This window comes from Scyliorhinus canicula, chromosome 2 (genome assembly GCF_902713615.1).
Source record: "Scyliorhinus canicula chromosome 2, sScyCan1.1, whole genome shotgun sequence".
In the NCBI taxonomy this organism is placed as follows: domain Eukaryota; kingdom Metazoa; phylum Chordata; class Chondrichthyes; order Carcharhiniformes; family Scyliorhinidae; genus Scyliorhinus; species Scyliorhinus canicula.
In genome coordinates this window covers 12,451,324-12,464,462 of record NC_052147.1, presented here as the reverse complement: position 1 = coordinate 12,464,462, position 13,139 = coordinate 12,451,324, and the positions used below count along the sequence as shown (strand labels likewise).

The window sequence follows — 13,139 nt, the reverse complement described above, 5'->3', positions numbered from 1 at the left end:
GAGAGGCAGCCAGTGGAGTCCCCCCCCCTACCCCCCGGTAGGATACCCCCCTCACCAGGCGCCCCCAGATGCATCCACGCCAAGGTCCCACCGGGTAAGAGCAGGTGTGGACGGCGCCGGCGGAACTGGGCTTATTTAGCTTGGCCGTTCAGCCCATCCCGGGTCGAGAATTGCCGGGGAGTGGGGGGGGGGGGGGGGGGGGGGGGGGTGGGTGGGGGGGGCATAGAGTGATCTTTGAATGCTTTATAAAGTTCTTATAAATTTTCGAGCATCACAGGGTAACTGTTAGAAACTAGGGGCGGAATCTCATGGCCCCTCCCACCAGTGGGGTCTTCCGTTCCCGCCGAGGTCAGTGGAGCTTTGAACGGCTCGCCGCATTTTAGGACCCCACATCCACCGTGACGGGTCCATAACATTCCGTCCCAGATGCGGACTGTTCAACGCTCTAATGCCCAGGTCAGCAGCTCAGTTGTAGTTACACCAACAGAGTCCTGGCTGCAATCAACTTATTCAGTACACACAAGTGATAGAAACGAGGAAGCTACTGCCCTCTTGCAGTGCATTGACACTCCGCACGGTGTGTGGTGCAAAGCTGAAATACTCTGTGCCGATGCTAAACGCAGGCACGTAAAGCCAGTGCGCAGCCTAGAAACGACTCTGGGATAAGACCATAAAGCCATAAGACATAGGAGCAGAATTTGGCCACGCGGCCCATCGAGTCTGCTCCGCCATTCAATCGTGGCTGATATTTTCTCATCCCCATTCTCCTGCCTTCTCCCCATAACCCCTGATCCCCCGATGAAGGTGGGCAAGGATTCCTCCTTCGCACAGCCCCTCTTGGCCTTGTTCAGCTGTGAGGTCCGCCTCTGACATGGGCCTAGGCTGCACTTACATGGAAATCGCATTGTCCACTGACTCGACAGTCGTGAAAGAAATACACCCTTTGGAGCAAACTCCGAATTGGTGCATTGAAGTGACTTTTTATTCCCGATCCATTGAAGTGTAAGCTTCGTCCTCGAGTTACAATGCAGCTGTTTCTGTACGCAGTGTGTTTGCTAGATTTTGGACTCCTTTCATAAAATGAGTGACTAAATGGGAACTGAATAACGTAATGTGCCAGCGAGAAGGTCCACAGAGTCTACTTGGCACAAGTTAGTCTTAAACTAGAAATCTCAAGATGCTAACTTACTGGTTCACTTTGTTGCACGATGTCCTGAGGAGGGGGATTTGACCGCCTCTTTAGGTGCAATACTTTATTGGATAGGCTATTGAACTGGTAATCTGGATGTGGAGATGCCGGCGTTGGATTGGGGTGAGCACAGTAAGAAGTCTTACAACACCAGGTTATAGTCCAACAGGTTTGTTTCAAACACTAGCTTTCGGAGCACTGCTCCGAACATTCAACTGAGGAAGGAGCAGTGCTTCGAAAGCTAGTGTTTTGAAACAAACCTGTTGGACTTTAACCTGGTGTTGTAAGACTGATCATCTGGAGGCTTCGACTTTTGTATTTTTATTCATTCATTGGATGTGGGATGCTGCTTGCAAGCCCAGTTTTTGCTGCCCATCCCTAATTGCCCTTGAGCTTAGTGGGTATTTAAGTGTGGTCTGGAGTCGCATGTAAGCCAACCAGGAATGGACGGCACCACCCCTTCAATGAATAAATAAATGAAAGGAACCAATAGGGACAAAGTATGGAAGTTTTACTCTGTGCCGTACCTGGCCCAGTTGGGCTTGTGGGTGATTACAGGAACTGATTGGGGGGAAAGGTGGGGATTGAGCTCGCCAACCTCAATGATTCTGTGCTTCATTTGTGATTACAGGTCAAATGCTCGGGGACCACACACGGCTGGAATTTCACAACATCGAGACTGGGATAATGACAGAAACGGCGTTTCATCTCCGTGGCCCCGTCCAGTTTCATTGGGCACCTGCAGAGCTTGATGTTCAACGGAATGATGTACATTGACCTGTGCAAGAACGGGGACATTGAGTACTGCGAGATCAACGCCAGGTTCGGCATGAGGGTCCATCATTGCGGATCCCGTCACTTTCAAAACCAAGAACAGCTATTTGACCCTGGCCAATTTGCAGGCGTACACGTCCATGCACCTCTTCTTCCAGTTCAAGACAACATTCCCCCGATGGTTTCATCCTGTTCAACAGTGGAGATGGCAACGACTTCATTGCCGTTGGAGCTGGTTAAAGGGTAAGGGAAATTTGGTTGGGGCCGCTTTGTGTGATCTGGATTCACAAAATCTGCTGGCGGCCAACAACCCACGGAGAATCGTGGCCAGTGTAAATGTAATCAAGAAAGACTGCAGGGCTCAGAACCTGTAACATAAAAGACCAAAGCAGCTGGTCAGGCAGTCAGCTGAGGTGAATTGTAGTTCAAATCAGATTGTAGAAATTAGGCCTTGTGGGCGGCACGGCCGCACAGTGGTTATCACTGTTGCTTCACAGCTTCAGGGTCCCAGCTTTGATTCCCGGCTTGGCTCACTGTCTGTGCGGAGGCTGCACGTTCTCCCCGTGTCTGCGTGGGTTTCCTCCGGGCGCTCCGGTTTCCGTTCACAGTCCAAAGATGTGCAGGGGTAGGTGGATTGACCATGCTAAATTGCCTTAGTGCCGAAAAAGGCTTAGATGTGGTTACGGGGAGAGGGTGGAGGTGTGGGCATCAGTGGGGTGCACTTTCCAAGGGCCGGTGCACACATGATGGGCCGATGCCTCCTTCTGCACTGTAAATTCTATGATTCAATGATTCCTTAAACTTTGTATTTTTGTTGTCACAACAGCCTTTAAAATAAATTCTAGAAAGTGCATATTTAACGAATTACATCAGAGGGACATAACTACATCCCGCACCAAAATATAAAGTCAGTGGCTTGTTGACTTTCACATGATTGGTTTAAATTCATCGGTTTTGACTGTGGGTTCATTTTGTCCGGCTTTTCATGTGTCAGTGAGTGAGCTTGAACGATAGATTATTTTAATTACAAAGATCACAAAGGTAGTTGGAGATAAGACCGGCCGTTCCAGACATTTTGTTAATTCCCTTCAGTCTCGCATCATAGCTTTGAACCGTTTCTTCATCCATTCAAGGATTTCTGATTCCATGAACCTGCCCCATTTTTGTGCATGCGTTCTTTCTGCAAAGTGATTCTCTGACATCAGCTCTGATCCTGTATCTGTTGGGACAAGTATCTGCTCGCTCAAAAGTTTTAACTTGGATTAGTGCACCTGTTAACTTTTGCTATTGTAGTTTGGGTCTTGTATATATTCATCCCATTCACCGCCTCTCAACATGGCAGACTCCGAGCTTTCATGTCCTTTCGAGCCCCATCTGTCCCCATCACAATAGTCGCTATGCTTTAAGTCGGTGGCTCTGAAGATGCATCATTAGTCAAAGCACAAATGCCAATTCTCCCTTTAGAACATAGAACAGTACAGCACAGAACAGGCCCTTCGGCCCTCGATGTTGTGCCGAGCAATGATCACCCTACTCAAACCCACGTATCCACCCTATACCCGTAACCCAACAACCCCCCACCCCTTAACCTTACTTTTTAGGACACTACGGGCAATTTAGCATAGCCAATCCACCTAACCCGCACATCTTTGGACTGTGGGAGGAAACCGGAGCACCCGGAGGAAACCCACGCGCACACGGGGAGGACGTGCAGACTCCGCACAGACAGTGACCCAGCCGGGAATCGAACCTGGGACCCTGGAGCTGTGAAGCATTTATGCTAACCACCATGCTACCGTGCTGCCCAAATTTACTGTGAAGTTCACACTTCATAAGACATAGGAGCAGAATTAGGCCACTCGGCCCATCAAGTCTGCTCCGTCATTCAACCATGGCTGATATTTTCTCATGAAGTGGTACCTGGAGACGGCATCAGATGCTGAAATCTACCTGTGGAACCTGACCCCTACAAAGATAGTCAATGCTTTTGAGAGGGGGAGAGATTCAAGAGTGTTCTTTATTGAAAAAGAAGGGCTAAATAATTATGAGGACCCTTCCTGGTGATTACCTTAGTTCCTCTTCCTTTATTTTTGCTGTTATCATTTTGATCCATGGATGCTCCATGGTCATATATCTTTAAGTCAAGCAGGGGAAGTAAGGAACTCAAAGGTTACGAAAGAGAACACTGTGCTAACTTTCGTACAGCAGAACTCAGACTTTCTGGCACCCGAGAAATCGGTGGGACTCGGTTTGACTGGTTGGCTGGTGGTCAATGAATTGGTCAAAAGGCCGTATTCTGCCCGGTAACAGGCGGTGATTGGGTCCCTGCCTGAGTGAGATGATTTTCAGAGAGCCGGGGGAAGAGTAGTTGGGGTCCTGGACGCTCAGAGGAAAGAAGCCGCGCTCTCTCCCCCTCATGCTTTCTCCAGGAAAGCTGCATAGCTGTGCACAGAATCTGCATGAATCTTCAGTGAAAACCTTGAATTGAAAGCCTAGATTGAAGAAAGGTGTGCTGGAAACAACCACCTGAAACAAAGACTTTTATCCCTTTTATTTATTATTTTACCCCCTCTTCTCCCCTCTGTGTTTGTCTGTCTTGTGACATGTTTTGTGTGTGTGTGTGTGTGTGTGTGTGTAGATGGGGGGACGAGTTTAAGTGGGGGATTGGCATTTGGGAATTGGATAATAGTTAACCTGTTGTATTTGATGCATAGTTGTTGTTATTAATATACTTAATTGTGTTGAAATTTACAAACCTGTGGCTATAGCTATTGGGCAGCCGAAGACCAAAGACTTTGTATGTTTTCTGAGAAATATTTATTAATTTCAATTGTGTTGCGATTCCGGGTCAAGCGGGGCTGGAATTGACCGCACACTAGCCCAGGGGGTTGGAACATAATAATCAAAGATCTGGTTAATATTTTAATTGCCAACGTTGAATTAAAATTAAATAAAAAGTATGTGATAAGTGCTCACCTCCTCACTTTTCTATTTTTTAATTTTAATACGAATTATATGGCTTGTATATTTTTTGCTAAAACGGTGCAATATTCTATTCCAATTCTAATTTTTAATTGCAATTTACAATGCATACTAATTCTTATCTTCAGTTTTTATTTGTTTATTTCCTTTGTTCGTCAGTCCTGACTCCAGGATATTTTTTCTAAACGTGATGAATCCTTGTCCTTCCACAGATACATCCACTATGTCTTTGATCTGGGAAATGGGCCAAATGTTATCAAAGGGAACTCTGAAAAAGCCTTGAGTGACAATCAATGGCACAATGTGGTTATCACCAGGGACAACAGCAACACTCACACACTAAAGGTGGACGCGAGATCCGTGACTCAGATCATCAACGGTGCCAAAAACCTGGACCTGAAAGGTAAGTTTCTTTCTACTTACACCTCTCCCCCCACCCCCACACTCCTTCCGCCCACAGCCCAATTCAGCCAACTTAGTTGCATGATAAATTGAATGCACTTACATTGCGATTCGCAGAGGATTTAACCTCGCTGACAAACCTGGGGCGATTGTTGAAAACTTGTCTTCACAAAGGGACCACAGGTTTCCGTAATTGATGGGGCCAATTTTGAGATCATCACTGTTCACAGCAATGAAAAAGAAAAGTCCCGACTCCTCCCAGAACTGTGGGCATCAGGGAATGTGATGCCTTGGGCGTTCAATGTCATGTGACACGTCCCGCCTGGGGTGCTTTGCAAATTCACCGACAAGGGTGAAACTGTGCAACTGGGTCCCCAGGACGCGATGCAGTCGCCAACCTCAGCTGCTGGTCTAAAGTGCCCTGGTCAAAGTGAGGGACATTCAGGAGATTCCACTCCAGCTGCCCTTTATTTCGGATTCTGTACACATACGGCTGTCAATGTGGGACTGGACGTTCTCGTTTCTGAAATTGTGATTTTAATTTTGTGGATGCAGAATGGAAATGGTAGTCAGGAAGGCAGGTGACATGAATGGGACAATGCACAAGCATGGCCAGGGCCTTGAGTGGGAGAGAGAATCTGGGAAGACTGGAGGGTGGAAGTGTGTGGTGAACAAGACTTGGGGTAATCGTAATTGCTCAAGGCAGTAATCAAAAGGAGACGAGAATAACAACTCCCCCCCCCCCCCCCCCCCCCCCCCCCGCATTTGTTCCTGAATATTTGTAAGAAGAGCAGCAAGACATGGGGCTAATCTCTAATCCCGCAGCACAGTGTCCACGCCGTCGTAAACACCGTCATGTTTTATGTCGGCGTGAACGGGCCGACCCGACGACTAATTCTGGCCCCTACAGGGGGCCAGCACGGCACCGGAGTGGTTCACGCCACTCCAGCTGCTGATCACGGCACGAACTGGGCGCCGCGGGATCCACGCATGCGCAGTGGCTTCCTTCACCGCGCCAGCCCCGACTCAACATGGCGCAGGACTAGAGGGGCTGGCGCGTAGGAAAGGAGGCCCCCAGCCAGAGAGGCCGGCCCGCCGATCGGAGGGCCCCGATCATGGGCCAGGCCACATCGGAGGCCCCCCCCCCCCCCCCCCCCCCCCGGGTCGGACACCCCCCCCCCCCCTCCCCCCCACGCACTCACAGGCCGCCTCCCGAACCTTCCACTCCGAGGTCCCGTCGGCTGAGAGTTTTCACGACGGCCGCTCGGCCCATCTCGGGCCGAGAATCGGAGGGGGTGGGGGACCTATAGAGTGGCCCCTGACCGCCGGCGCGCCAACCACACCGGCGCCAATGGCACCGTTTCTCCGCTCTGCGGGAATCGCATGTTGGCGTTGGGCTGGCGTGGTGCAATTCGCGACGGTCGCGGGGATTCTCCGCGAGCAATCCTCTTAATCCCGGCCCCGGGCTGAGAGAATCCTGCCCATGGTCTTGGTGAAGCAGAAGGAGTGGCTTCGGTTCTGGGTGGGAGTGGCAGGGTTTGGAATCAGTGGCTTCCCACTTCTGATCCCGTTGTGATAACTTCTTTTATTCTTTCATGGGTTGTGGGCATCGCTGGCATTTGGGGTCCATCCCTAATTGACTTTGAAATGAGAGGATTGCTCGCCTATTAAGAGCTAACAGCCAAACACATTACTATGAGTCTGGAGTCACATGTAGGTCAGACCAGGTAGGGATCAGATTTCCTTCGCTAAAGGGCACTAGTGAACCTTTTTAAGGGCCATCACTGATGTTTTCAGCGATTACTGAGCACCATTACTGAGACTTTATGTAGCTTCATATTTTAAACTTTATGACTCAAACTCAAATTCCACCAGCTCGCATATTGGGATTTGGGCCTCTGCATTTCTAGTTCAGTGACAACTGGAAGTTGGCAAACGACACAGCTTTGCCCCGAGAAGCAACCATGGACATGTTGTGTTGTGCATTATCATAAGACCATAAGACATAGGAGCAGGATTGGGTCACTCGGCCCATCGAGTCTGCTCCGCCATTCAATCAGGGCTGATACGCTTCAAGCCTCATTTTCCTTCCTTCTCCCCATGACCCTTGATTCCCATATTAATAAAGAACCCATCTATCTGCCTTCTAACAGTCTCCCTCTCTCTCGTTGGTTTGAGGAGGAGGGAAGAATGGAAACACAACAGTGTTGCCAACCTGTCAGTGGTTTCAATGGTCTTGGATAAGTAAATGTTAGAGCACAGAAAGAGGCCCTTCGGCCCATCATGTCCATGGCTGTCACAGAGAGTAGGCATTCTTTCTTGGGCAGATAGAAAACGCACTTGTGGGAATATTTCAGCATTTCTTTCAGAGATGAATGTTTGAGAATGCTACAGACCAGACCAGGTAGGTGTTCCTTCCCTAAAGGGACATTAGTGAACAGTTTCACCAACAATCAATAATAGTTTCACAGTCACTTATACTGAGATTAACTTTATATTCCAGATTTTAATTTAGGTGCCACCAGTGCCGTGGTAGGGTTTGAACCCATGTCCCCAAGGCATCAGCCGGAGCCTCTGAGGGTGGCACGGTAGTACAGTGGTTAGCACTGTTGCTTCCAGCGCCAGGGACCTGGGTTCGATTCCCGGCTTGGGTCACTGTCTGTGCCCAATCTGCACGTTCTCCCCGTGTCTGCGTGGGTTTCCTCCGGGTGCTCCGGTTTCCTCCCACAAGTCCCGCTTGGGAGGTGAATTGGACATTCTGATTTCTCCCTCAGTGTACCTGAGCAGGCGCCGGAGTGTGGCGACTCGGGGATTTTCACCATAACTTCATTGCGGTGTTAATGTAAGCCTGCTTATGACACTCATAAAGATTATTATTATTATTATGGATTACTAGTCCAGCGACGTGATCTCTATGTCACCATCTCCCCCCTGTATGAAATAAATATAGATTTCATTTATTGAGTTGCAAGGAATGTGCTTGCGAACACAAGGACCTGTTGCTTCGAAGGTTACTGCATTGTGGCAAAGTTTTCTGCTTACAACAAAGTTAAATTCTATTGTCTTCTTCTAACCAGGTGTCCTCTACATTGCTGGGCTGGCCCAAGGCATGTACAACAATCTGCCAAAGCTTGTTGCCTCCAGAGATGGGTTTCAGGGTTGCTTGGCATCTGTAGACCTCAATGGAAGGCTGCCGGACCTGATACACGATGCATTACATCGGAGTGGGCAAATTGAACGTGGATGTGAAGGTACACGCTTTAGAAACACTAGTTCAGGCTCTCTCATCAGCTCGAACAGTAGCTCAAACCCACACCTACACATGGTTCCATCTGAGAAACTTGCCATTTTGCTAACTGTCATCACAGTGTCTTCCATTGTAATCATTTGTTCACCACTGGACCTGTCCGTTTGATCCATTACGTCTTCGTTGTGGAACTAATGCCAAACTTGTACGTCTAATCAACTTTTCTTGTATGTAAAAACAGGCGTGAGAGTGCTGCTTTATTTTTGGACTTACACATGTACATTGTAAATGAGTAAATATATCATTTATCAAAAAAACAAACCCTGCCTATCATGATCTTTTTTGTTTAAGCTACTTTTCTTTTGCTCCCGTCACTCAAGGTATGATGCATTTGCATGATCGAGGCACATCTTAAACTTAATTGGAATCCATCAACAAGAGATGAAATGCTTTAGAAGTACATATACGGGCTTCTGCAATTACCTGTTGTGCATAAAGAAAATAATTGGTAGGAGCGTCGGACCTCTTTCACAGTCAGTATGCACGATGGGCTCAATAGATTCCCTCCATGTTGTATCACAGAGCACTATATCACTCGGCCGTATGGACCAGACGTTCCCATGTTTAATTCCCAATCTTTGCCAAGCTCACTTTGTCTGCAGCGGCATTTGGGGGGCCTACCCCTGACTTCAACACCCCCATGGCTGCCAGGTAGGGTGGTGCGATGGCAGTGGATGTGGCCGGGTGATGGTCGGAGCTAGAGATGGGATACCTGTCCCTGATACCTGCCCCTGATCAGTGATTCTGGCTCAGGCAAGTGCAGATTTCAAGCAAGGGCCAACTTGGCCATAGAGACCTCTAGGTGGCTGACACTCATTACCTGGACCGGGATGAGAAAATGGGCATGCGGGTGAGGTAATCGTTACTGGCATCAGTGAAGCTGTTTCCCGCCATGTGTCATAGACTGTGGTATGAGGGAGGGGGTGGGGGAAATGAGGTGGTTGGGACTAAAACTGCACCAAAACTTGAATTTCTATGGAATCAGCTCTGGAATCAACTGGAGCGAAAATTGCTCCACTATTTAATTCCTGGTCGAACCACTTTTGTTTCAATCAAATCAATCAAGTTAGTTTTAATTTCTTCTTTTCCCAGCTCCCTTCCCATCTTTGTATCCCCGTAAAAGGTTTGAGCCGGTCAAATACATTTGGCATCATTGGTTTGAAGTAGAAGTTAGTTTACTAGGGCAGCACAATGGCGCAGCGGGTTAGCGTTGCTGCCTCACGGCGCCAAGGTCCCAGGTTCGATCTCGGCTGTGGGTCACTGTCCGTGTGGAGTTTGCACATTCTTCCCGTGTCTGCGTGGGTTTCGCCCCAACAACTCAAAGACGTGCAGGCTAGGTGGATTGGCTATGCTAAATTGCCCCTGAATTGGAAAAAATGAATTGGGTACACTAAAATAAAATAAAAAGAAGTTAGTTTCCTTCTTCATAAAAGCAATTTCCTCGTACATCTCTGATTCCAACATTGGATAACAAGAAGAGATAAATATCGTCATTTTTATTATTTTCTTTATTGCATTGTGCAGATGCCATCTGATTTCATCTGCGAAAGTCCCAGGAAAAATAAAAAGAGGAGAATTAATATATTGGTTATGTCGAGGGGAGGGGGGCATGTTTGAGGGGGGTGGAGCGCGCAGGAAGCCAGCACATTTTCATAACGGCATTGCAAACTCTTTTGGCGCATGACCACAGCCTTTTATAAGATATTTTGATTCACATGAGATGGGATTTTATATAATTTATTAACTTTTTATTATTAGGCAGCGGTATTAAACATCATTAACACATTTCTTTTACAGCTTCTACCTAACTGTTCAGTAACTGTATGGGTCAATTTTGATGTGAAGTGATCTATATCCTGTCTTCAAAACTATGGAGCTGCAGATGGTATTTTAATATTTGACGCAATTATTTGAAATTTGCCTGAGTTGTAACTATTTTTTATTTTCTATGTTTTGAGTTTGACTTTGAATGAAATGTCTAATGGCTGTCCAATCAATCTGTACTGTGTGTCAACTCCAACCTCGTCATTAGATCAGACATTGCAGCCAGCAATTGCATCTCAGGGGAAATGGAATAGGTTCTGGGCTGCACAAGGGCACCTGAAAGTCAAGTGTACGTAATCCATGTAATATCAAAAGATAGCCGTTCAGAGTCACGTACCTGGACTTTCACTCCATCGTATGGTTTTAGTGGAATGTTGAAGGGTGGCACGGTGGCGCAGTGGTTAGCATTGCTGTCTCACGGCGCTGAGGACCCAGCCCCCGGGTCCCTGTCAGTGTGGAGTTTGTACATTCTCCCCGTGTCCGCGTGGGTCTCATAACTATTCGCCCTTTCTTTGATGGTAAATGCTCCACTGCCATTGTCGGTCAGCTGTAGGTGTTCCCGGGGGAGGACCATGTTGGGGAGTGGTCAGTGAGGGGGGGTGGGGGGGTGGAAGCATGGTGTTGGTTGGCTTAGCTCTGTCTATCTCTCCTCTGTGACATTGTGTGTGTCCAGCGTGCCCCTGGAGAGAAAGCAACCATCGTAGCCAGTGCACGTGAGGGCTGCCTTGACCTGGGAGCATCACTGAGGCTACAGAGATACACCACAGGGACAGTTGATATATAACATGGTCATTTAGACTGAAAAAGTTTCTTTAGCGTTCTGTGATTTATTTCTTTGTTATTTTGGTCAGATTTTTACTCAATGGCACTGAACCCAGTGTCTCTTTCTGGGTTCATTAAACAAGATAGGCTGGTAGAATGATATTTATGGAAAGCTTTAGAAGAACCTGCAAAGTAAAAACTTGGCTGGAATTGTCTTTGTATTGCAGTGACGGACTCTACCTTAGCTGGGATAGATATATCTGGGAATATTATCCAATGTTAGTTCATCAAATGACTGAATAACAACACCAATGTGATTCAATTTTTCTTTTTTTTCCTCACTTAATCTGTTCGCTTGCTTGATCTGATAGCATAAGGGAACTTTTTGCAGTAATTGTACTTTAATATCACCACTTTGAAATTACCTTTAACCAGGAGGAGGTGTGAATGAATCGTTGCCCATCGTGAATGCACAATTCCCTCACCACGGGATGAGTTATCTACAGTGAACGTTGTATTTTTAAGAAGTCTTACAACACCAGGTTAAAGTTCGACCGGTTTGTTTCGAATCACTAGCTTTAGAAGGAGCTGTGCTCCGAAAGCTAGTGATTCGAAACAAACCGGTTGGACTTTAACCTGGTGTTGTCAGACTTCTTACTGTGCTCACCCCAGTCCAACGCCGGCATCTCCATATCATGTATTTTTAAGAGGGGACGAAGAAGTTAAGCATCTTATTGACAGCAGTAGCGTGAGCGTTGAGCTTAATTCAAAACTCTGAAGTATAATTGGAGCATAATGAAAACCACGTTGGAAACATGATTTTAAAGTTGGTTTCCGCATGATGAGCATATGGTTTGAAGCTATACTCACCATGAAAATGTTTGAATGGAAAATTATGCATTTGAATTCATTTGTTTCAGCCGGAATGTAAATGGCCCATCTTCGAGGGGGATGGTTTCATTTTGTAACGGTGTTAACGGTGAACAAATTTCAAACACTGTAAAAATGGACTCAGTTTATTGACTAGCGATACAATATGTTACAATCCCAGCTGATGTTGCTACTCAACAATTCAGGTCCCAGAGTGGAACCTGGCTTGATCGACTCTAACTTTTATTCTTTGTTTGGAAATGTGGAGGGTGGCTACTGAACAGAGTCACGGAGTCTGTTGATGAACTTTTAAAAAAAGAATAAAATATTTATTAAACAAGAAATTATTAGCTCTCTTACACTACTCCTTCACCCCAACTATATCTTTACAAATATATACAGGTTCGTAAACATAATGCGCGCTACAAAGCCCATCTCAAATTCTAATATTCACAGTAGGTATAGTCCACGTAAACTTGTAATCAGACACTGGAACCAAGTGGCATGAGCCACCCAAAGCCGATGCTATGGATTTCTCATCAACTCCTCCCAGATGCTTGTCACACCGTGAGCCAATCGCTCTCTCACAACTCTTTCTCCCAAGGGTTTCCAATCTCAATGCTCAAAGAATTCACTTTGGAATCTTCCCCCAAATGGTGCTTTCTTTTGGGCATCTTCCACAAGAGTCCACCTCCAGGGTTTCAATCTCTCCTTCCGACGTTCCTCTCCTCTGGATTGCGACGTACATTTATCTTAGCCTTCCCCACACTCTCAGATACTCAGTCATGCTAAACGGACACCACTGCTTCACAGACCTGTAGTAAGGAGTCACAAACCTTGCCTCCTCTGATCTTCTGGCTTCTCGCAGGCCCACTTTACCTCTATTCTGCTCCCTGCTGCTTTCTCTCTTTGATTCAGAGCTTTTTCCCCTGCTCCTTAATTTAACTTCACTGAAGAGGACCTTGTTCAGGCACCTGTCATAGTTCCTTGGCTTCAGTGTTTACCTGGGACTTTCTTTTCCTCCCACCC

General features: G+C 47.0%; 1 protein-coding gene across 1 annotated transcript in view; it reads left to right on the top strand.

Annotated features, from left to right (window-relative positions):
- Positions 1-13,139, top strand: part of nrxn3a (neurexin 3a) — a 1,956,983-nt gene that overhangs the window by 905,211 nt on the left and 1,038,633 nt on the right. The window contains exons 13-14 of the mRNA XM_038773738.1: positions 5,158-5,348; positions 8,425-8,598. Coding sequence (XP_038629666.1) covers positions 5,158-5,348; positions 8,425-8,598 — 365 coding nt within the window. The remainder of the gene's footprint in view (positions 1-5,157; positions 5,349-8,424; positions 8,599-13,139) is intronic.